The sequence below is a fragment of the Pelobates fuscus genome, chromosome 1 (genome assembly GCF_036172605.1).
Source record: "Pelobates fuscus isolate aPelFus1 chromosome 1, aPelFus1.pri, whole genome shotgun sequence".
Taxonomy (NCBI): domain Eukaryota; kingdom Metazoa; phylum Chordata; class Amphibia; order Anura; family Pelobatidae; genus Pelobates; species Pelobates fuscus.
In genome coordinates this window covers 335,240,800-335,264,646 of record NC_086317.1, presented here as the reverse complement: position 1 = coordinate 335,264,646, position 23,847 = coordinate 335,240,800, and the positions used below count along the sequence as shown (strand labels likewise).

The 23,847-nt window shown below is 35.8% G+C and overlaps 1 protein-coding gene across 1 annotated transcript in view; it reads right to left on the bottom strand.

Annotated features, from left to right (window-relative positions):
* Positions 1-1,181: 1,181 nt before the first annotated feature.
* The window catches only part of NALCN (sodium leak channel, non-selective), a 550,494-nt gene continuing 527,828 nt past the window's right edge, over positions 1,182-23,847 (bottom strand). Inside the window, exons 33-45 of the mRNA XM_063425294.1 lie at positions 22,701-22,807; positions 21,987-22,061; positions 21,267-21,386; positions 20,355-20,423; positions 15,759-15,907; positions 14,608-14,701; positions 10,318-10,450; positions 10,043-10,158; positions 9,193-9,350; positions 5,355-5,505; positions 4,782-4,928; positions 4,484-4,601; positions 1,182-3,016 (exon numbers count right to left, since the gene is read on the bottom strand). Coding sequence (XP_063281364.1) covers positions 2,823-3,016; positions 4,484-4,601; positions 4,782-4,928; positions 5,355-5,505; positions 9,193-9,350; positions 10,043-10,158; positions 10,318-10,450; positions 14,608-14,701; positions 15,759-15,907; positions 20,355-20,423; positions 21,267-21,386; positions 21,987-22,061; positions 22,701-22,807 — 1,631 coding nt within the window. The 3' untranslated portion in view covers positions 1,182-2,822. The remainder of the gene's footprint in view (positions 3,017-4,483; positions 4,602-4,781; positions 4,929-5,354; positions 5,506-9,192; positions 9,351-10,042; positions 10,159-10,317; positions 10,451-14,607; positions 14,702-15,758; positions 15,908-20,354; positions 20,424-21,266; positions 21,387-21,986; positions 22,062-22,700; positions 22,808-23,847) is intronic.

Sequence of the window (23,847 nt, the reverse complement as noted above, 5' to 3'; positions counted from 1 at the left end):
TCAGACGTGGAATTTTGATTTAGCTCATGTCTATCCCATTTCCTCAGATTCCCCAAGTCCTAGGGAAAATCATGAACAAAGAAGTAGAAGTGATTGCCATACTCCCATGTTGGCTCAGATGATCTTGGTTTCCGTTAATCTGGCTGTCATAGGAGGACCTGTGAGAACTGCCTTTCAGGAATATTTCATTGTCTCAAGGCCATCAGGAAAACCCATCTCAGTTCAAGCTGATGGCTTGGAGATTGAAAAACAAATCCTAGAATTTATGGGCGTATCCAATAAAATAGTAGATACAATACTTAGATCCAGAAAGCGGACTACGTCACATGTCTACTACAAAATCTGAAAGGCACAATACAAGTGGGCAACCTCTTTAAGATTTTTTTTTTTTTAAAGTTATCATTCTCTTTGACCTACAGGAGAAGCACCAAAATAGCTTAGAAAGGGATTGAGCCTTAGTTCCCTGAAGGTACAATGATCAATTATCTGAAAAAGGTATTCTTAATTGCTATTATTTTTACAAAAAGGGCATCAGAGATCCAGGCCTTGTCTTCTACAGCTCTGTTTACTCAACTAATGGCTAACTGGAAATACTGCAGTTCTTTACCCAGTTCTAGAGTTTCTCTCGAAGGTTATCGCCAAGTTCCACATAAATCAGGAAATTTTCCTTCCTTCCTTTTTCCTACACCCTACTACTGATGATTAAGTCATGTGGCATAACCTTGATGTGATTAGAGATCTGAGAATATATCTGATAGGACTAAAGATTTCGGAAAAAACTACAAAGCTTTTCATCATTCGGTTTGTCCATCATAAAAGTCTGGCAGTCTCAGTCTCTACCATAAGAAAGTGGATGGCGTTTGCATTTGCAATTCAAAAGGCATATAAAGTGTCAGGGAAACCAATTCCAGAAGGAATTAAAGCTCATTCCAGTAAGGTTGTCTCTGCATCATGGCCATCTTTGGCAGGGACTTCTATTGACACTATTTGCAGGGCTGTAGAATGATCTTGATCCAACACCTTTGTTAAGAATTACCACGTAGATACATCTTCCTCTGCATTATCTTTTGGGAAAGGTGTTCTACAATCAGCTCGGTCTCATTAATACATATTTGTTTGGCATCAATTGCTTCTGTTGTTTGTCTTTTTTCTCACTCATACAAACTTTATATATCCCACAGGTGCTGCTGACATGGATTAGCCAGGAAAACAGAACAATTTACATATTTACTTTCATTTTCTTTTCCTGGCTAGTATCCATGTCAGTATCAACGTTTCTCTTCCTACCTTGTAAAAACCTTACTCAAAATGTGAATATTCCTGACCTAATCAGCTGAGAGGAAAGAGTGTTAAGCTCACCCATAGGTGATGGTGACATGGATACTAGCCAGGAAGAGAAAATTATGGTAAGTATGTAAAATGTCCTGGTTTTTGGCCTGTACAACAAATTCTTACATGAATTACACCAAAGAAGTTGCAACTTAAAAAAACAAGCCTCCAAATATCTAAAAATGTGTCACATATAATATCGCACATATAATAGGTATGAATAAGAAAAAGGGTCCATGATACACATTTTCTTGTTAGTGAAACTCTTTTTTACACACGCATGCTAAGAAAGAATGAAAAATATGTATTGCTTAATATGATCTATACACTTCTGCATGTACACACCTGTGATAAAAATGTTTTAGCGGTGAATATGTTAAAAAGTATATGCATTCTGTGCACACACAGTGCATCAAAATTGAACTTGAAAAATTGAAAGACTATTTGTAAAACATTTTTGTTTTTGTTGCCAAGCCTTGCCTGTAAATTCTCTCTAGAAAGGCATTGTTTGTGTTCCCTGCCATATTCTGTATATTTGCTATATGACCTATATTTGGAACTTGTAATCCAAACACGATGTTATCTTGAAGGGATATCCTAAGCACCATAACCACTACAGCTTTCTGTAGTGGTTTTGATGCAATGAAGCTGTAATGGACCTGTTATTATCATACTTTTAGCAAATCCTGGGCAAACTCCACCAGTTACCCACTAATGTATTGCATTCAGCCAGCCAAGTGGTCGAGCAGCTAGGATTTGTATCTGAAAGTTTATTAGTTCAGAGAACATGCAGACACTGCACTCTAAGCAGGACAGGGGAACAGTGCTGTGTACACACATGTGCACTCATAGAATACCTCTAGTAACTTCAGGAGGCTGACATTCATGATGTAAGCAGGCACCGCATATTTATTTTGCACACGTACTTGGGCAGCTAAACATGGAAACTGTAATGACCAAAAATTACATTAAAAAAAACGGTGGAGTTCGGGACCCAGGATTCAAAAATAACATAATCAGGAATTTAAATGCCGACATTTACTGCCTATGGTTATGCTTCTTGGAGTGCCCCTTTTATATCAATTATGGCATTAAAATACCCTTCTTTTTCACACAAACACAGCCTATCATTTATGAAAGTTTACCTTAACAAAAGTATAAATAAAATCTGTATTTTTTGGTTACCCAGATTACAAACTTCTGACAAGGTCACGTTGCCTCCATTTTTTCCAGAGGGGCATGATTTGGCTTCAGACTGCATACACCAGTGAAAACTATACATATTATCGGCCAGCCTGTGTCCAATGCTTCTTTATCAGAATGTAAAAAATGTTTTCCAATTTAGCACATGACCTCTATATATTTCGGAGGTTTTGTTTCTCATATAAAATAACTTCATATTATTTACTAGTTTTGGTACTTTTTCCTTTCGGTGTGTTTTTTTCTTTCTTTCAGCAGTATAAAAATGTGATGCGATGTACTTCGCTTTGTCCTCACATATCAAGAAGATCATCTCCACTTTCATCACTTTCCACTGTAAGTTGCCTTGTCCACCATTTCTTGACCTCTGAACCACAGGAGACTGCATCAGACATAGGATTCATTTTGCACACTACTGACTTCATTGTTGTACGACCTCCGAATCTCAAGTTAACAGATGACACGGAATGACTTATAGGCTTTGGTGCTGGAAGAAACAGAATTTGTAAAGAAAATTTTCAAATATATAATATTGAGGGCTATTTAAATTTTTAAATCAAATAAAAAAAGGAAATTATACTGGTCAGTTCCTGACAGTCCCAGTTTAGTAAAAAAAAATCGTGGTCATATATTAAAGAAATGCTTTTGTGGATAACAGGTGCACCTACAGGTAGGCATATATTCAATCTATACACTGTGATGAAGATGAAGATGTAATTACTGTAAAGGATACCGCAGTCTCCTGGATCCCAGGGTGCAACAGGGCCTGAGGTTGGCCAATCCTCATAATGTAATTTGCAGAAAATAAATGATCATCCAGGTACACAAGGTAAATCCAAAGTGAGCAGGTTTATTGGAGCAGATGAAGACGTTTCAGCTCAGCAGATAGACAAAGGCCCTGTTGTAGGCCGAAACATTGCTTTAATTTGCTCCAATAAACCTGCTCACTTTGGATTTACCGTGAGTGCCTGGACCATCATTTTTATTTTCAGCAAAGTCCATATGAGAAGATATTTTGGTCAGTGTGACCCTCAGGCAAATTGAGTTTGTGTTTGCAACCAGTTAGCACAATGCATTTATAAAACTGTATTCCCTCTACAATGTCTTTAAGAAGTTTATTAACTAAAATCTGAAATAAAGTAAACAAAAAATCTAAAACCAACTAAAAAAGCCAAATTTTTAAGAATGAAATTGTGGTCGCATAGGTGTGTGGGTGCAGCATTGTTTGTCCTAGAAAACGATTTGAGTGGAAATGGTTGACCAATCAATAAACTTTTTCTTTTTACAAGAATATATATCTGTGTTATGTTTTGAGTGGTGTGGTGGTACTTACCTTATCCTGGGGCCGGCCGGGGTCCTCAGCTCGAGCCTCTTCTGAGCTGGCTGTGTGCACTGACTGCGGTCACGTGGCCTGCCTTGCATTAGGAGCGTGGCTTGCGTCACGAGTGTGCTCTGAAAGGGGCAGTGGGAGCCCCAAGTGGGTTCAGGCTGCCATTGGCCAATGTCATTCTGGCACCCCAACACATGCACGTCTTGGGGGCGTAGGCATGATGTGGGCCAATCAAATGTTAATTAAAGGATATTTAAACTTCCCTAGCCCTATCCACTTTGCCCTATCGTGGTTTCTGTTTCAGTACCCTTTAGTGCGTTCCTTGATCTATTGTGTATTTTCTGGCATTGACCTTGACTTTGTTCCTGACTCTTAGTTTATCTTTAACCCTTTCCTGTCTTGCTTGCCTGATTACAGTATACCTGACTCTGGCTAGTTCTTTTTTTTTGCTGTCTCTCCGTTACCTGGACCTCGGTTCGTCTCTGATTAGGCTTTATCTCTGTCTGACGTTTAATCCGGCCTCTTGAAGGCCCAGTTATACGTTATATCCTAGTCTTGCCCCTTGCTATCCTAAACTCTGCGTGTTGGGGTATTATACTGTGACAATGACATATGTTAACCTACCAGATGGCAAACGCCATTGTCCAAATTTTCTTTGAGGTTTACCAGCTTCAAGTGAATCCTGACGGTAGCCACCTCGATCCGAAAGAGTTGGGCTTAGCAGCTGCTGTTGACTACTTGTCTGAAGAATACAAATATGAAGGTAAAGACTCCAGGTACACTGGGATGCTCAATGTCAATCTATTAAAGTCCATAATTTTTATTAGTATGAAATTTTAATAACAACATTTGGTTTTAAATTCTGTGTATATGTAGCACTTTGGAAACATCAAAGCAATAATGTATCCCATTTTCCACTTACTTCTGGTTGTGCATTATCTTGGTTATTTAAATTCATATCATCACTTGGTTGGGTTGTCTCAATGCTGGGAGGGTTCAAAAACCTGCTCAACTCTTGCTGCTGGCTCTCCCTGAGGCTATGGATAATGCTGCATGATTGCTGTTGTTTCTGAAAGAAATGGTAAAGTCTGTTAGTCATGAGTTTATGTTCCTCACCCATGTTTATTATCATGATTTTAAAGCTATATGCTACTATATACATTTCTGAGGTCAACAAGCAAACCTTGCAGGAGCAAGACCTGCTCTGTGATGCACTGGGTTTTAAGCCAATCACCGTTCAGAGGAGAATCTTCTTGGTCCAGCAGGACATGAACATGAACCTGCCAACCAGGTAGATATTTTATGACTCTTAGTATCCTAGGCTGGAAAGTCAGTATAACATTTTAATTTGGAGTTGTTTTTTTCTTGGTTGTGGTCTTTTTTACTGTTATAATTATTTATAGTTTCTTCATGTTTTATGGACATTTGTATACGGTACTGACAACAGGATTTTGAGATGATTCCAGGATTCAACATTCTCTTTTAGGACACTTACTGCTCTAATACGTTTCAGACATTTTTTAAGCCACATTCTTATTGTTTGTTTTGCTACTTCTTCTTCTATAGTGTATTCCAGCTGTTCCCGGGCCAGCAACTCCTCCAGCTGCAGGCTTTTTCTAATATCCACTGATCTGTATGAAAGCATACTGCAAGAAAAAAAAAAACAATAACATGCGCCAGCTTGTCACTTGGGGCAAAGACTTTTCATGGTTGTCATGGAGTGAAAAGGACTTATTGATATTCATTATTAAACAGCTGCCTTTTCTTTATTTTTGTGAGCATTACACATGAAAGCAGTTATAATAAAAAATATTCCATTGTAAACAAAATGTAATAACAGCATTTTCCTCAAACGTGTTATTTGGATTTTTATATGCCAATTCTAACTTCTTACAATATAACTATCATCACATCACTTAATTATAAGTGCCAAGCTTCCACTGGATATAAAAGGCATGTATAAACTTTGCTAAATTATTAGAAATACTCTGACATGTTTTAATTTAAATAGCTGAAGGTGAATGTTTTTTAGTAGGCTATTTTACAGTAGGCTATTATAGTTCAATTCCTTGTATAATGGTATAAATGATTTGTGAGTAAGTGTTGATTGATTGATCTGAAAATCAGGTGTTTTGTGTTTTATTTATTATTCTACCAAATGGATTTTGATGTTTGGTGTAGAATTAGTAAGTATTCATCTTGTGGTCTAATAATTAAAATATAATAAAGCTGAAGATATTAATGCCTTATTTAGTGTCATGCCAGTAGATGGATATATGCAGATTTATGTCAGGCATCTTCTAACATCTTTAATTAAAAAAAATAATACCGTATATACTCGAGTATTTGCCGACCTGAATATAAGCCGAGGCCCCTAATTTTACCCCAAAAAACTGGGAAAACTTATTGACTCGAGTATAAGACTAGGGTGGGAAATGCAGCAGCTACTGGTAAATTTCTAAATAAAATTAGATCCTAAAAAAATTATATTAATTGAATATTTATTTACAGTGTGTGTATATAATGAATGCAGTGTGTGCGTATGAATGCAGTGTGTGTGTATGAGTGCAGTGTGTATGAGTGCAGTGCGAATGAGTGCAGTGTGTGTATGTATGAGTGCAGTGTGTGTGTGTATGAGTGCAGTGTGTGTGTGTGTGTGTATGAGTGCAGTGTGTGTATGAGTGCAGTGTGTGTGTATGAGTGCAGTGTGTGTGTATGAGTGCAGTGTGTGTGTATGAGTGCAGTGTGTGTATGAGTGCAGTGTGTGTGTATGAGTGCAGTGTGTGTATGAGTGCAGTGTGTGTATGAGTGCAGTGTGTGTGTATGAGTGCAGTGTGTGTATGAATGCAGTGTGTGAGTGCAGTGTGTGTATGAGTGCAGTGTGTGTATGAGTGCAGTGTGTGTGTATGAGTGCAGTGTGTGTATGAGTGCAGTGCATGTATGTATGAGTGCAGTGTGTGTATGTATGAGTGCAGTGTGTGTGTGTATGAGTGCAGTGTGTGTGCAGTGTGTGAGTGCAGTGTGTGAGTGCAGTGTGTGTATGAGTGCAGTGTGTGTGTATGAGTGCAGTGTGTGTATGAATGCAGTGTGTGAGTGCAGTGTGTGTATGAGTGCAGTGTGTATATGAATGAAGTGTGAGTGTGTGTGATGCAGTGTGGGTTTGTGTATGTGTTGGTGGGGGTGGGCATTTTGATTGTTATATTATTAATAATTTTATTAATTATTATTTTATTTTTTTATATTATTATTTTATTTTTTAATATTATTATTATTTTTTTTTTATTATTATTATTATTTGTTTTTTCGTCCCCCCTCCCCCCCCTGCTTGCTAGCTGGCCAGGGAGGGGGGCTCTTACTCCCTGGTGGTCCAGTGGCATTGGCAGTTCAGTGGGGGGGAGAGGGGGCTGTCAGAGCTGTAACTTACCTCTCCTGCAGCTCCTGTCAGCTCCCTCCTCCTCCGCGCCGTCCGTTCAGCACCTCGGTCAGCTCCCACTGTAAATCTCGCGAGAGCCGTGGCTCTCGCGAGACTTACAGTGGGAGCTGACAGAAGAGCTGACCGGACGGCGCGGAGGAGGAGAGAGCTGACAGGAGCTGCAGGACAGGTAAGTTACAGCTCTGACAGCCCCCACAGCCCCTGTCTGTATTATGGCAATGCAAATTGCCATAATACAGACTATTTACTCGAGTATAAGCCGAGTTGGGGTTTTTCAGCACAAAAAATGTGCTGAAAAACTCGGCTTATACTCGAGTATATACGGTAATCAAATATAGTAGCAAAAACATTAAAGGTATTGCTTGCTCTGTAAAAATATTTAAGATGTATTATTTGTTTATAACACAATGGCTTAAAAGGAGACTGAAAGGATTTGGAATATGATGTTTATTTATATCTGTATTTAATAAAAATGTATTTGTGAAGTGTGAATAATAAAAATAAATAAATAAAAAAAAAAAATTTAAATTAGAAATCCTCACTTCTTTATCCTGAAACGAGGGGCCTCAATTTTAGTTCCTGCAAATTATAGCTACAAACTCTTGTGTTTTGCACGTGGCAGTTAGCAACGATAGAAAAAAAACAAGTTTATTTTTTACTTTGCCTTGTCTAAGATGGATATTGTTGTAATGTTCTATCTTCAATCTTAAAAGATTACTCCAATGACCATGACCACTTCTGATTTTTGAAGTGGTCGTGATGGAAGGAATCTGGATGTTCACTGTTTTAGCTTGCGCATTGTTTTCAGCTTTCTTTCCAAGCCAGCTAAATGGTCCAATCAAAGGCTTCTCAAGAAGAAGTCTTTGATTAGACTGCACATATGCTGCCATGATGTCAGGAGGGGGTGTTGAAAGCAGTGCCCGGAGCTTTCCCAGGAGCTGAATTAAGGTAAGTTTTAATTCTACAAAAAATATTTACATAGTGACTGGGATGGGGGGACCTCAAAGAATAATGCCCAATAAGGCATTAAAAAGAATTTATATGCAGCGCCCTACGAAACCCCGAAGACTCAACCTGACCACAGTGAGGAGAGTATGTAACGGTGGGAGCTGGTGGACAGCGACGAGATATACAGCCTGTGATGGTCCTGAAGACCCTGATCACCTGCCTCAGCATGGCCTGCTGACAACAGGCATTGGATGACCACAGGACTCTGAGCCCATTACTCTCCCCGGTTCTATATGGTTTGCATTTTTTCCTTACATAACGCCAAGCCCATTGTTGGGTACGCTTAGGCAGTAGCCAGTAGAGCTCCTCTAGGTGGTACTACTCTCTCATATCAGCATGTCTTAATCTAAAATGTATTTATCTTATTTTCTCTTTATTTTGATATCTAGCATTTAAAGCTTTTTCATGCAGGCACATCATGATTAACTTTTAGACGTGCACACATGCATACTGTTCTATCTTTATTAATATTAACACCTGTACAAGCTACATAAAACACTCATGCATACTTAGCCTGTCCGACCATGTTAATAGTATGTAAACCTCACTTCATTCATGAATACCTAACCTGTCAACATGTGTTCGTATTGTAAAAAAAAAAAGTGGCTGCCTCGCTTAGGAGTATCATTTGTTATAAGTTGTTGTATATACCATTTACCATCTGACTTAACTCCTCGCTTACTATTCTGTACATTGTGAATTTTTTTGCCACCATAAAAGAAAGTGACAAAAAATTTTTTTTTTTATAATGCATAGAATAAATTGTTCACATCAATTTAACAGAAAATTGCGCATTACAAGGAAAAGGTTAACACAAACGAACAAAGGTGATTTTCAATGTTTTATTGTCAGTGATGTCTAGACTGCCGTGCAAATATATATCATAGTTTACCTGAGCACATCATGGAAGGTAACATCTCCTCCACTATGCAGCCTTTCCATTTCATAGCACATGTGCTTAAACAGAAGTTTGTCCTTGTCCAGGTCTACCTCTAATCTTCCACGTAGTAACCTCAGGAGGAACTTAACACGAAATGTAGGAATTACACCCTAAGTAACATAGATATATAAACAAATTATTAAAATGTTCACAATATAAGAGGTAAAATATATGCCAATGGCTGTCCCAATAAATTCAATATGATGGTAATAAATTAGTGTCACAGAATTTTATTATGACTTGTAGTATATTATTCTAGTGCTTTGTTCTAAATTTATTCAGAAAGTTGAAAATATGTTTAATCATAATCTATTATTGTTACATTAGAGTTTCCATTACCAAACATTAGAGTTTCCATTACCAAACATTAGAGTTTCCATTACCAAGTCTCTTACTCCCTTCACTCCCAATATACACGACCCTCTATATCCTGTAGAGTTAGGGTTTAGTTACAATTACAAAGTGTAACTAAACCGCTACTTCTGTATGTATAAAAAAAAAAATCAAGTCTTTTCATACTGAATATACTTTAATTCAGTGAATTCCAAATCTATTTTTCAAGTGTTTTTCTTTTCTTTTTGATTATCTTTTGAATTGTCAAAGGGTTAGGCCCCGGATGATAAATCAGTAACCCCTTTGGTTGTTCCATTCATTAATTTATTCTGAATTGTATTTTTTTTTAAGTACCAAGAAATGGATCGACTCATTTTGAGACACGTGTAGTGATCCACTGGTTTAATAACTACACATATATAATAAAGCACTTTGAACAGAAAGAATATGTATAAGATAAAACCGTTACCTCTCGTTTATCATCAACCATGTTCCATATTATCTGATAATGTCGCAGATCGTTAGGGCTTAATAGCTGGTCTTCTTCAGTGGAGTAAAACAAGGAAAAATTTTCCACAATGATGGCTGAAATCAAAGCACAAAATAAATAAATCACAAAACTGTGTTAAACATTTACATGCATACTAGTGGAATTATAGGTATAATTACATGCAGCTATTGTATGTTTATCACTTTTATACAATGTGGTTATTTTTACATTCCCATGACTTTGTTTATACTTACCAACCAAAAGGTTTAACATTATATAAGCAATGATGACGTAAAAGGAGCAGAAATACATAAGTGCCCCAGCATAGTTCCCACAGTCTGTTTCCCAGTATCTGCTGTTATCAGGAGTGCAAAATGGTGGCTGTACCTGAATTGAAACAAATACATCATATTCAGTTGCAAAGATGGGACACATTGTCAAGGTCGTTAACTAACACTAGAAATTAAAAGTGTTTAGATGAAATAGCTGAACTGAAAAAAATCTTAGATTGGATAATGTTTGCCTAAAAAGATTTGGAATATTATATTTATTTATATCTGTATTTAATAAAAAATTGTGAGGTGTGAAAAATAAAAGTAAAATAAATAAATAAAAATTAAATTAAATTAAATTAAAATTAAAAATCCTCACTTCTTTATCCTGAAACTAGGGGCCTCCATTTTAGCTCCTGCAAATGATTGTTACAAACTCTTGTCTTTTGCAATAGAAGAAAAAGGATTACTCCAATGTCCATGACCACTTCTGCTTTTTGAAGTGGTCATGATGGAAGGAATCTGTCTGTTCACTGTTTTAGCTTGCGCAGTTTAGTATATTTAATATATATATATATATATATATATATATATATATATATATTGCAAATCATTTTATATTTATCATGATTCTATAGATGAGTGCACAGCAAACTTCACTCAGTGCTGATTCTGAAGCTAATGCAGGAAGTTTGCCTGAGATGCGCAAGGAATCATGGGATATACGAGTTGATTTGTATCAAATCCCTTGACTGAGCCTCCAAATTAAATATTTATGTAAACATAATAAAAATAACTCAATATAAGCTTAACAAAAATATTCATTGTTTTTACTTGTCAGTTTGGAATGCTACAGATGAAATATTAGATTTTTGAGTAAAATATATGTGAAGTATTATGCGAAGTCTGTCAGATTGTTAAAATTAAGACACGTCTAAGTACTAACAGAATAGTGAAACAGGACACCTAATACTTCGTTCTCCGCAGTAACAGTCTGCAATATTGGAATGAAAAATATTGCTTTATATAATTTTTTATGCACTCTCAGCACTGCTTCCTCGCACATTGTTTAGTGATGCTGGGGTTGGAGTGACGTCATAACTTGGTTCCCATCAACCACGCAGGGCATGTAAGGGTATTTATCTAGGGGTGCTTTGACCCTCTTAATTTGTCTATTTTGCCACCAGCCTGTTGTATGTTTTTGTTTTTCACACACACAATATTAGATTTTTGCAGTGTATTTTGTTAATCCGATGTGTGCTACTGCCTTTAAAATAATAAAAAAATGCTCAGCTACACCTACTCAGTATATCACTATCTCCCATGCATACCATTTACAGGATTTTTAGATATTACAGTGTTAAACGTAATATCTGCCAATTTCAATTTTCAAACTTGAATTTTCACAGATTAATTTGCTGAATTCATATCTCATTTTGTGGCATTTTGGCTGATCATCAATTAAAATTACCCCATAAATGCATACCATTTATAAACGTAAACATCCAGCAGGTGTGTATTGAGTCTTATACTGCCTCCCCACCATATTGTGTTTCACTATGTCTCCTGAGTACAACAATACCCTATATGTATACCTTTGCAAAGGTGGACACTAAGGGTTATGGCATACGCTATATTGCTTTCAAAGCTTATGGCATTATTTTAGCTTCTTTTCATACTTATTAAAATTTAGCATTGTATTTTGTAAACTTGACATAGTGCTACTGTATTAAAAATCAGGTATACTAGAGTACAATGTCTTTCAAGGTATCTCTTTTTCTAGGAGATTATACTTGGTGAGATGTATATAAAAGTAGTAACGCATTTTAAAACTATAAAAACACTAAATAGTTGGTATTTATGCTGTATTTATTAATTATTTAGTTCAATAACATGTATTAATAGAACACGAAATCAAATAAATTATTCTGGAAAAGAGGGTTTTCTGAACATCTGTAACAACACCTCTTAAACAAAAGTGCCCATCATTGAATGTGTGCTTTTGAAATGATGGATCTGTTTGACCATTGATGTGGAGAGACCACTTCTCCCTCCTCTGGGAGAAGGCACAGTGAATGAAAACCTTCTTACTACGAATACAATAAATGGAAAATTGAAAATTGTTGATCTGAAACAATGCTACATTATTTTTCATGTGTGTTAGAATAATGTACTAAAATAGCATTGTGCGTCCTGTGCTTTATGAATTAATAAGTGGCAACATAATAAAATTAAAACCAATTTATACACCACAACACGTTCACTTTATTTTAAAAACTAGTGTAAGCTCTATTAATGACAATAATACATAACCTTCACTTTAATTACCGGTATTAAATATACAATTTCCATTTTAGATTTGTTTTTATCATAACCATTTTCCTTTTAGTTTTCTATCAGTACTGGGTTTGTCATGGTTAGCGGATATGTGATCAGGATAAAGTACATGGTTGGGGGCTGGCTGAATGGATGTGCCAATTACAACTTTAAAGTGGGCATGTGATCTCAATGCAGACACCGAGGCAATGGCAGAGAAGGTACTCAGTGAGCAGTGGCTCGGGTCTTGAAAAAGCACAGTGCAGAATTTGCTCTAATGAGCTCAGCTCTCCTGCGGCTTGCAAGGCGCAGTTAGGGGGCATGTGATGGCAACATTTAAATACATGAAGGGAATCAACACAGTAAAGGAGGAGACTATATTTAAGAGAAGAAAAACCACAACAAGAGGACATAGTCTTAAATTAGAGGGGCAAAGGTTTAAAAATAATATCAGGAAGTATTACTTTACTGAGAGGGTAGTGGATGTAGAGAATAGCCTTCCAGCTGAAGTGGTAGAGGTTAACACAGTGAAGGAGTTTAAGCATGCTTGAGATAGGCATAAGGCTATCCTAGCTATAAGATAAGGCCAGGGTCTAATGAAAGTATTGAGAAAATTGGGCAGACTAGAGTGCTGAATGGATCTTATCTGCCAGCACATTCTATGTTTTTTACTTTTCATTCTTGTCTCCCCTGGGTGCATTACACCTCACATATGCTACCCCTGCACAGGGGTGGAAGAGCAGTACAGACCTTTCCATTTCTCTCAGAGCAGATAGTGTGAAATAGCATTTTTGTCTCCAGTGTCCCTAAAATCCCATGAAAACTACAATAAGTCTGCCTTTTTTAATTGAACACATAGTGGGAAAGCAAGAAGGGAAGGAGCTTAGAATAAGATGAGGAGAGGGTGAGGAGGATATGGAGCTGAGAATAAGGAGAGCTGGAGATATGGATGGGGAGGGAAGGGGGAGCTGTAGATATGCTTGGAGAGGATAAGTGAGATGTTAGGGTGAGAACATATGGAAATTACATGAGAAGACAACATTTCAGCGAGAGGCAGTCATGCGGAGTCACGGCCGGAACAGCCCTGCATATACAAACGCTCCACTCAATTTCACTGTATTAAAATCCACATACACCGAAAATCCATGCACATACCTCTACATTCCATAAAATGACATTCCAAACAAATAAATCTCTTCATTTACACCTAAAAACAACCATGGCAAATCCACACAGATACATCCCCACTTTGATACAGTGACATTTTGCTCAAATAAACTTCCATGTTAATTGTGCAATCTGTAAGTTTTAATTATGTAGATTCTGTTGTTTGCACTTATACATCAATAATACCACATTGCATAAAACAAAGCATTAAAACACAATATGATTGTGTTTGATTGTTCTTGAATAAGATTAAATACAAAATAAAATCGTCCTGTGATCTGCCCCTCTACTTACCTCTGGGCACTGTTGCGGCATATAAAGCTATAGCTAAGTTGATGGAGGCTTATATGGATATATTTATTGGTGGAAGACTCTGTTTATACAGTGCTGAGTCTCGCTTCTTTCTGCTTTTCTATCCAGTATTTTGACTTAATGTGAAGTATCTCAGAAACGTATCTAACAATTGTGTATGTTTACTCAGTATGAAAAGGTTCAACTTCTTCAGGCCATTAAAATGTGTCTTCACAGTTTGCTTCCATAATTAAAACACAAATGCTAAAATACCACTTTCACATTCTAAGTTAATGAGCTATAATGTGCCTTCATTACACAGTTAAATTGTTTAAGCTAACGATGTATTGCTTTAATGAAATAGGCTGTTTAGTGCAGCTGTATTTGGTTTTCCTTCATTCATGATACAAACGAAACATGCAATTATACTGAGTGTGGCTTTAAAATTCGTAACTGATTTCACCCATAGCTTTATAATGGTAAGGAAGTGATGCTTACCATGCAGTCGTGCATTATTTTATTCCAGTCTTCTCCTGTCACTATTCGAAAGAGCACAGTGATAGCTTTTCCCGCAGTTGAAAAGTTAGCATGCCTGTGCAGAAAAAAATAATCCATGAAAACACAATATTTGTCTGTCTCTATCTATCTATCTATTGTATCTATCGTATCTATCTACCTATCAAATATATCTATAGTATCTACCTATCTATCTTATCTATCACCTGCCCTATCTATCTACCTATCTAATCAACCGTATCTATCGTATCTAATCTATCATATCGTATCTAATCTATCGTATCGTATCTATCACCTGTCCTATCTATCTATCTATCTATCCATCCATCTATCTATCTGTCTGTCTATCTATCTATCTGTCTATCTGTCTGTCTGTCTGTCTATCTATCTATCTATCTATCTATCTATCTATCTATCTATCTATCTATCTATCTATCTATCTATCTATCCCCCAATGAGAAGATGAGACAGCCTGATGGTAGCAGAGTAGTGGCTGCACATATTAAATCTTGTTGCTGGAAAAAGTATAAGTAAAACCCTTTTGAAAAAATTGATTTGGGTAAGCTTTGGGTCTAAATCAGGAGTAGAACATTATAGCATTAGTAATACATGATTGCATTCCTCCCACTAAAGTGTTCATAAAGGTGTCTGTTCATATAGGTGTTATACAAATAGTAGAAATTAAGACGTCAGGAGCCCCAACTCTACCACCACAAAGCATTAACAGAGAGCATCAGCTGACAACTCTCAGCTAATGAATAGGACATGGTGTAAAAAGTGCTTGTGTTAAAAAATGGAACTCCGAGATATTTCACCTTTAGCCCATAAAAGCCTAGAGATACAACACAAAGTATTCACTCTATATGCCAGTTAACTCCTAATAGGGATAACACTCATTTATTTTCTAGTGATCAGTATATTTGCTTCCAATACTGTAGTGAAAAACATTAAATTCTATATTTCTATATTCATCTTGTCTTATAACAAAAGTTTAGTAAAAGATGAAGTTTTTAGCAATCGTGGATTAGATTAATTAAAATTAGAAAAATATGCCTGTAACTATCAGTCCTTATCATTTCCCTTTTTATCTTTACTAGTTAATAGTGAATACATTTGATCGATTGCATGCTGACCTGTTTATATTTTCACCATATTTCACAGTGCCAAATAAAACCACGCCGGCAAAAGCATAACAGAGAAGCAACAAAAACATGCCAACGATGATGAAGAAACTCTTGTACATGCTGACAACCACAGTCAACAGCAGCATCTTAAGGGTGACCTGAAAAATAAGGAAGTTGCAGTGTGTTACTTACTTCCTAGTGTACTACAAATGAATGGGAACAATGTCCTTTGAGAAATATGAGGAAGGAAACACAAAGTTGTAAGAATTAACTAATACAAAGAACACACGATCATCCAGATGACTTTTCATATAGAATAAAATGAAGTACATAAATTCCATTCATCTCAGAGTGAGACTAAACTATTCCAAAAACGAATGATTAGAAGGAAAATACTACAGAATCTGTTTCTTAAGAAAAATCAATTTAGTTATGCATTCCCACCCCTAAAAAAAAGACTTGTTTGTTGTTTTGGGTTTCCACTATACTGTTTTTATTGTGTATTATGTATCATGCACAGAACATACTTTATAAAATATATTAAAAGAAATTCTGCTGTATAACACTAGGCTTCTTCATCACTGACTTGACCATAATAGTGGCTGATTAATCCCCTTCTTGACAAGAGGGCTGTCATGGGATATATGGTATGTCATACTAAGGGGTTTAAGGTTTTGCTTCTTTCTATATGCAGCACATTCAGAAACTGACTTTACTACTTTTTATGGCAAAAACTGCTTTTCCTTTATCTACTTCAATCCATTCTTTACTAACTCTAGAAATTGGAAGAATGTTTTATATTTCATCGTAAGAATGACATAAAGTAATGTAGAGCAATAGTTATACAAATCAGATAAAGATGGATGTATCCATTTGGGAAAGTGATAAATAAAACAAATATTAAGTGTAATGGTAGAGTTTAACTAATCCCATGCTGCTACATCTTACAGGATGCTGCTTTTGTCACTTTTTAAAAAATATATTTTTGTGGAGGAAAAAAGCGTGGCTTTATAATTCCCGGTGATGTAGAAAGGTGCAGTGGTTAGTCTTCCCCTTCTTTCTCTGCTTCTATAATTAAGGGTATAAGGATGTGCTGTTATGCAATGGCAACCCTTACAGTTACAGGAGCCCAGCATTACAGCAGATGTAAAGAGATTTGAGCCATCAAAAGCTATTCTGCCTTCCACTTATTCATCAGGAGATGTGGTGCAGAACGTGCCTCTTTCTTGCAGTCTCTTGTCAGCTGCAGCCCCCTGCTATCCCTGCAGCTAAGCCACCATCACTATGTGCGCATATAATAATTTATTTAAATGAATGGGATTTGCTACAATGATTTTTTCCAGCTTAGCAGATGCTGTTTAATGTTTCCTGCAGGTGATGGACAAGTATGTTATGTACGGCTTTGGAGGCTGGCTAGGGAATACATTTATACGGGATTTAAATTATTAGACTGCAATAGGAAATAGGTTTTACGTCTAATATTAAACAACCAAAGTTCACAAAATTAAAATATAAAGCAGTGTATCTACATCATGTCAAACAAAATGACATAATGTGAACTGACCATGGAAAAGCCATTTTATGCTCTACTTAGAGATAAAAGTAAATGGCGAGGAGTTATTTGTCTCCCAGCATGTGTATTTAAGAGAAACACGATTTGGAAGGAAACAAAATTATGGCACGGAGGTTATTCAAAGGAATTTTCTCAAAGAATTGGAAGGAAATCTAGTTACATAGAAAGATAAAAGAGGTCTTTGAAGTACAGTGATTTTTTTTATCCTTGAAAATATGAAGTATGTTTACTAAAATGTCTTTCTATAAATGTGGATCCCTATATAAACCGCAAGAACAGCAGTGAAATGCCTAAAACTTCACTGGAAATATGGTATAAAATGATGCTATTTTATTTTAGCACAATGGAAAGGTTTGCAGACAAATATGAACCATATTTTAAAACAACAGTGTAGTTCTAACAAAATGAGACTGCATGCAAAATGTTATTAACTGCAGTTTTCTTAAGTTTACTTTTTTGATTAGAGCAGAATTAGGTAATGCAGTAATTAACTTAGGTTTACATTGTAGAAATTACAATAAACAAATGAAAGTCAAACAAATGTTAGCATCCTACAATAGGATGAGCTGAAGGTCAATTCAGTTTGAAAGTTAAACAAATGTTAGCTTAACACAAGAACGGGAGCAGAAGGACACAAATAATATAGATGACATCTATAGCAGGTATATTACTCAAGAACACAAAAGACATAAGCTTGTCAAAATCAATCAAGTTTAGTAGTGTTTAAACAGCTTGCCGCATCTTAAAGGTTTTATTAAGTTTTTGTATAGTTGTAAAATATTCTTCTTAATCCGTGTATCGTATATTTAAATAGTGTGCTCCTTATCAATATTATATGGGACGACGAGTCCCCTCTACGAATTAAACCTTCAGGTTAGCTATACCACAGACATTATAATGGCCCCTATCCGCCTAGAAGATACTCCTAGGCTATATGCAACCATTATGATGACAGGCAAATCTTGACCATGTACTACACAGTCACTATCTGGCTCACCCAGAGGTGACACACTCACCCCTTAATGTACGACCATAAGTTGCAGATGTTTGCATATTTAATACATGTAACATAACGAAGTTACCGATACTGATACTGTACTACCTTCTAATTGTTAATATTGTTTAGTTTTTCATTTCTTTATAATCATATGGCTGTTCCCGATTTTGCGAGACCTGCGTGTCTCCTATTTTGTTATCCTATCACACTGTTGTACATTTTCGATGACACAAATAAAAGCCGTTTGAACAATTAAATAGTTGTGCTCCTTTATAAAGGTTTATTGCCAGCTGTTGCACATTTAGGAAAACGTATGCTTCTAAAAAAGAAAAAAAAGTAGAATTATTAGATGTATGTATTGTGGGTTCTCCATGGGTTGTATGTTTTATTCTGTGACATAATTGTTTTATTAATAAAGGAGTTATTAATGTTCTTTCACATTCTTAGTTGTGGAGTTCCAATGAGTTTGGAAGTCAATATCATCTATGGATGCAATCTCTTTGTAGATCCCTCAACTTCTACAGCTACAAACAGGCAAAAGCAGCCATGAATTTGACCCAAGCCTTAGCTCCAACCTCAGGATGGAATAACCCAGAAGCAAAGTGGTCTCTGAAGACAATGGTTAAAGACGAAGAACCAGGTTAAAGACGAAAAACACATGATCAACCTACTGCAAATCAAACACTGTCACTGTGACCAAACTAGGCTTGACATTCCATTTTTATTTTGTGTGTGTGTGCTGTACCCTAATCTGTATCTTGTATATATTTTGGTCTTTATGGCAGCGCTACTACTTAGGTTTGCATGTTCCGGGTGTTCCCCCAATTCCCCTTTTTTTCTGTGATGTTTCATATACATGACTCTGTCTTTGTCCTCAGTTGATTCCAACCCAGAAGCAAATGGACCTTAGTGGTCTCTGAAGACAATGGTTAAAGACGAAGACCCAGGTTAAAGACGAAGAACCCATGATCAACCTACTGCAAATCAAACATTGTCACTGTGACCAAACTAGGCTTGACATTCCAATTTTCTTGTGTGTGTGTGTGTGCGCTGTACCCTAATCTGTATCTTGTATATATTTTGGTCTTTATGGCAGTGCTACTACTTAGGTTTGCATGTTCCGGGTGTTCCCCCAATTCCCCCTTTTTTCGGTGATGTTTCATATACATGACTCTGTCTTTGTCCTCAGTTGACTCCAACCCAGAAGCAAATGGACCTTAGTGGTCTCAGAAGACAATGGTTAAAGACGAAGACCCAGGTTAAAGACGAAGAACCCATGATCAACCTACTGCAAATCAAATACTGTCACTGTGACCAAACTAGGCTTGACATTCCATTTTTTGTGTGTGTGTGCGCTTTACCCTAATCTGTATCTTGTATATATTTTGGTCTTTATGACAGTGCTACTACTTAGGTATACATGCTCCGGGTGTTACCCCAATTCCCCTTTTTTTTCTGTGATGTTTCATATACATGACTCTGTCTTGGTCCACAGTTAACTCCAACTCCCAACTCCCAACTCCTAATACTGTTGAAAAAAAAAGCTCCTGGCATCCAGGTGCAGCAACACCAACACCCACATAAAATCTAATTTCTCACCTACAATTTACACAGTATCCAGTAGAACATATCATGCAGTAAGCTAAGCAGGAGACACATTCATTATCAAAACCATACATGTTAGCAGCTTCCCGGAGTATAGTACACCTGAGCCTGATATCTCCTACATTTACATTTGACTAGAGAACAGTTATCGTACATAATAAAATCCAACATGATACTGTCAAAATAAAATGAGAACAGTGGGGATGAGAGTTAAATACAAATAACAATCAACAGGATATTTATGGAAAAAAAGAGAGAATATAAAATGGCATAAAGCATATAACATAATCAGACTCACTACCATTCTAGTACACAGGAATAATTTATACACATTATTATTCTCACCATGCATGTCATGCATCATTCAAACAAATGAACATGTGTATCCGGAAGAAAAACACACAGTACATGAAGAAAGATTTTTACTTACATGTTTTCCACATATAGAGAAGAACCGGAAGACAATTATGCATGCACCCATCATGTACGTATATTCATTCTGTAAATAACAAAAAAAACTCACATTTTATCAAATATTGTTAATGATAATTTGTCATAATATGCCATTCATTTTCAAATATCTTCAGTAAAATTAAATTTTTCAAAGTCACTATTTAATAACATCAAAATGTTAAATAATAACTCAAGACTACACTGAATAGAAAAACTCGGACTCCCCATGAATGCCACTGATGGCGGCTAAAAGGGAGAACATAGCATAGAAAACACATTAGTTGGGTTGGAATTACCAGGCTGTATGAAATGAGTGTTACAAACTCTTCCTTCTGCTGGGAAAATTAAAATCAGGGTATAGCATGATAACAGACGCCAGATCCTGTCCCTCCAAATCCATCTGGCATTACACTTCAAAATCAGAAAAATGTGGAGATAACCAATAGGATAGCAAAGTAAAATGATTCGTGGCAAAGTGGTCCTCTGTTATCCCACATGTCCACGAGGGGACCTGATTGCTTCGTGCATATCTTTTCAATTTACATTTTGGTGTCTGGAGTCACAGGTTCGGGGTGTGGGCACTATACTATGATTCAAATCTATTATCCATTAAGAAAACATTTTGGTCAATGTATCTGATCCATATTTGGATTTATAGTCAGTTTACTGATTCTTCGACTATTTTACTCTGTTTTGACTGTACTTTGAGTTTGGGTTTCTGATGTAACAATACTTGTCTTCAATTAAGATATTGGAAAAAAAATAGAAAGATATTGCTTCACTTTATACAGTGTATATTAAACTGTAGAAAATGTGCGTACTATTTAAATAATTATAGTTTAGGAATAGGATCAGATAAAACATGCCTTTTTATAAAGTAATATCTCACCAGTAAGGCAAAATGAAGGATCACCCAAATAACACCTAGTGAAGTAACAAGAAGGTCATATCGATTTCGTCTACTTTGCCAAAATCCAGCTGGTGACATTGCAGTTATCTTCATAGTTACCTTAAAGTAAGAATAAAGGTCAGATGAGATAACAAATATGAATATTATTGCAGGGTAATTAAGGGCATACTACTTTATAATTTATTGTAAACTAGGTAGATGAAAACGAAATTATATACAAGGTAGTAGCATTGTAATGGAAATAAAACACTGTCAACCTTTGAAAAATCTAGGGTATTCAATACACAACCATAGCTCTTCATCTTATATTTTTGAAGCTTTTCTGCTTGCTATTTACTGAGAGGGAATTCCAATAATTTTAACCTGCAAGCAGGAGGCCATGGCTTGACGTCAGCTATATAGGTCACAAACAAATTGACCTTTTGGAGCAGTATTTATAGAAAGAATAGCTAGGGCCAACTCAAGTGTTACATTTTCCTAAATCCCTTGGAAATGTGTGCAATGCACAGGTCACAAATCGCCTATAAGGCTTAATAACAAGTTGTTTTTAAGCCTATATTTAAAAGTCTTGCTTCATAAAATCTTATAAGACAAAAATGGTTAAAGGCTCTTGGTGAGACAAACATTTCTGCTACTATACTTGCTCAGTCATCTGAATTGCATATCAGCCTACCTCCAAAATATTTTGCAGTATATTACCTCTAGAACAAAAATGAAGGTGAACACCACTGACATAGTTGCCAAAGGAACCGTTACTGGGTCATCAACGTCCCACTGGAAAAAAAATACCAACATTATATTTTCTGCAAGCATTTCCAATCGTTCTTAGTATTTTATGAGTTGAGATGAAAATTACATTACTAACTTTTAGTTACAAATTTAATTCTAACTAAATTAGGCTCAATGCTGTCTATAGGATGTATATATATTTATATATATATATATACTGTGATTTCCGATATCACCTATATTAATATATCATACCATATTATTTCAATTTAATTACACTTTAAACTACCCTGCTCTAGAACCTACAATGAATATATTTTTAATTAAACGTTAGGTAACATTAGTAGTGATTTTATTAACCCCAACCAGACATATCTGCACAGTCAAACCACACTGGAGCATTTGTCATTGATCAAAAGGTACGTTAAAGACTAAACTGTTCTCTATTTTCACTTTGCTGTAGATTTAGAACTATACTGTAGATATATGTGTATGTTTACATGTTATTTATATGATATGCACACACATAAATATGTTTATTCTTGTAGCATATATAACACTGCAAGCACATTAAACTTATCATGATCTTAACATGCTGACCCAATATTTGATACAATAAATGGAACAGTTTTTATTTGATTGTGTAGCAGAGATTTGAAGAATTCCAGAATGGGAGACACATACCTTCACAGAAAGAAGAACAGACTGTGCCAAGACAAGTACTGCAATGGTCCTCTTGAAAAATGGATGCTGTGTTATATCATACATTCGTGCCCTGAAGCCATCATTATCTATACAAGACAAAATGCAGACACTCCAGTTTGTACATTAATATGTATTATGCACTGTATATAATGCAATGAAAGAAGAATCATTTTAAGTGAAGGAAAAAAAATAATTGCTGATACAGCAAGGAGATAACTCAAAAGGAATATGCAGTGCAAATGAAGAATTATATGAAAAACATCTGGACGTGTGCAGTACTGTGTGTGTACAATTCTCCATTGCCAGTGTCCCCCCAAAATGTAAATGAGGGCCACATAAATAAATTAACTTATGGGTATTGTTAATTGCTGTGTGTTTGAGGGGTGTAAATGCAATTATTCATATAATCACTTCCTGTTTGTAATGAGAAACAAAGAGGTAAAGTTAAGCTATATTGTTTTTTTTATTTTCAAAAGTGGATATTACATCATGCTAAAGAATATGCATAAATAATTGCTACGATTAATGTTTACATGTTTTTTTCTGTCTGTGGTGTTTCTCTAACAACTAAATGATAAACTGCATTATTATTGTGTGCCTCACTGGTGCAACATTACGTTACCATCCTACAAAGCCAACAACATAAATCTGCCTTTTGTGGGAAGATAAACATCATGATATTACAAAATGTATTTAAAAATTCCTAAATAACACCAAACTAATACACCAAAATAACTGCTAATTCAAATTAATAAGGCTGGTTAATTTGTTAATCATGGGAGATTTAATTTATCCAGAGAGATAATTTGGGCCAAAGAGACTAGTAGTAAAATTAAGGAAAACAGTTTTTTGAAGCTGATAAATGATAAGTTCATGTCTCAATCAGTAAAAGCACCAACTAGATGAGATACTTGTCTGTGTTTTGTCATAACTAATAATTTGACTTATTTTCAAACATTCAAGTTATGGAGCACTTGGGAAATAGAGACCATAATATGGTATTATTTTAGTCTAACAAAAACAACTACCTAAATTATATGGACTGTACAAAAACACTTAATTTAAAAAAGACTTATTTCAATAGGAAAATGGTATCTTTACAACTAATTGACTGGCAGGAAATATT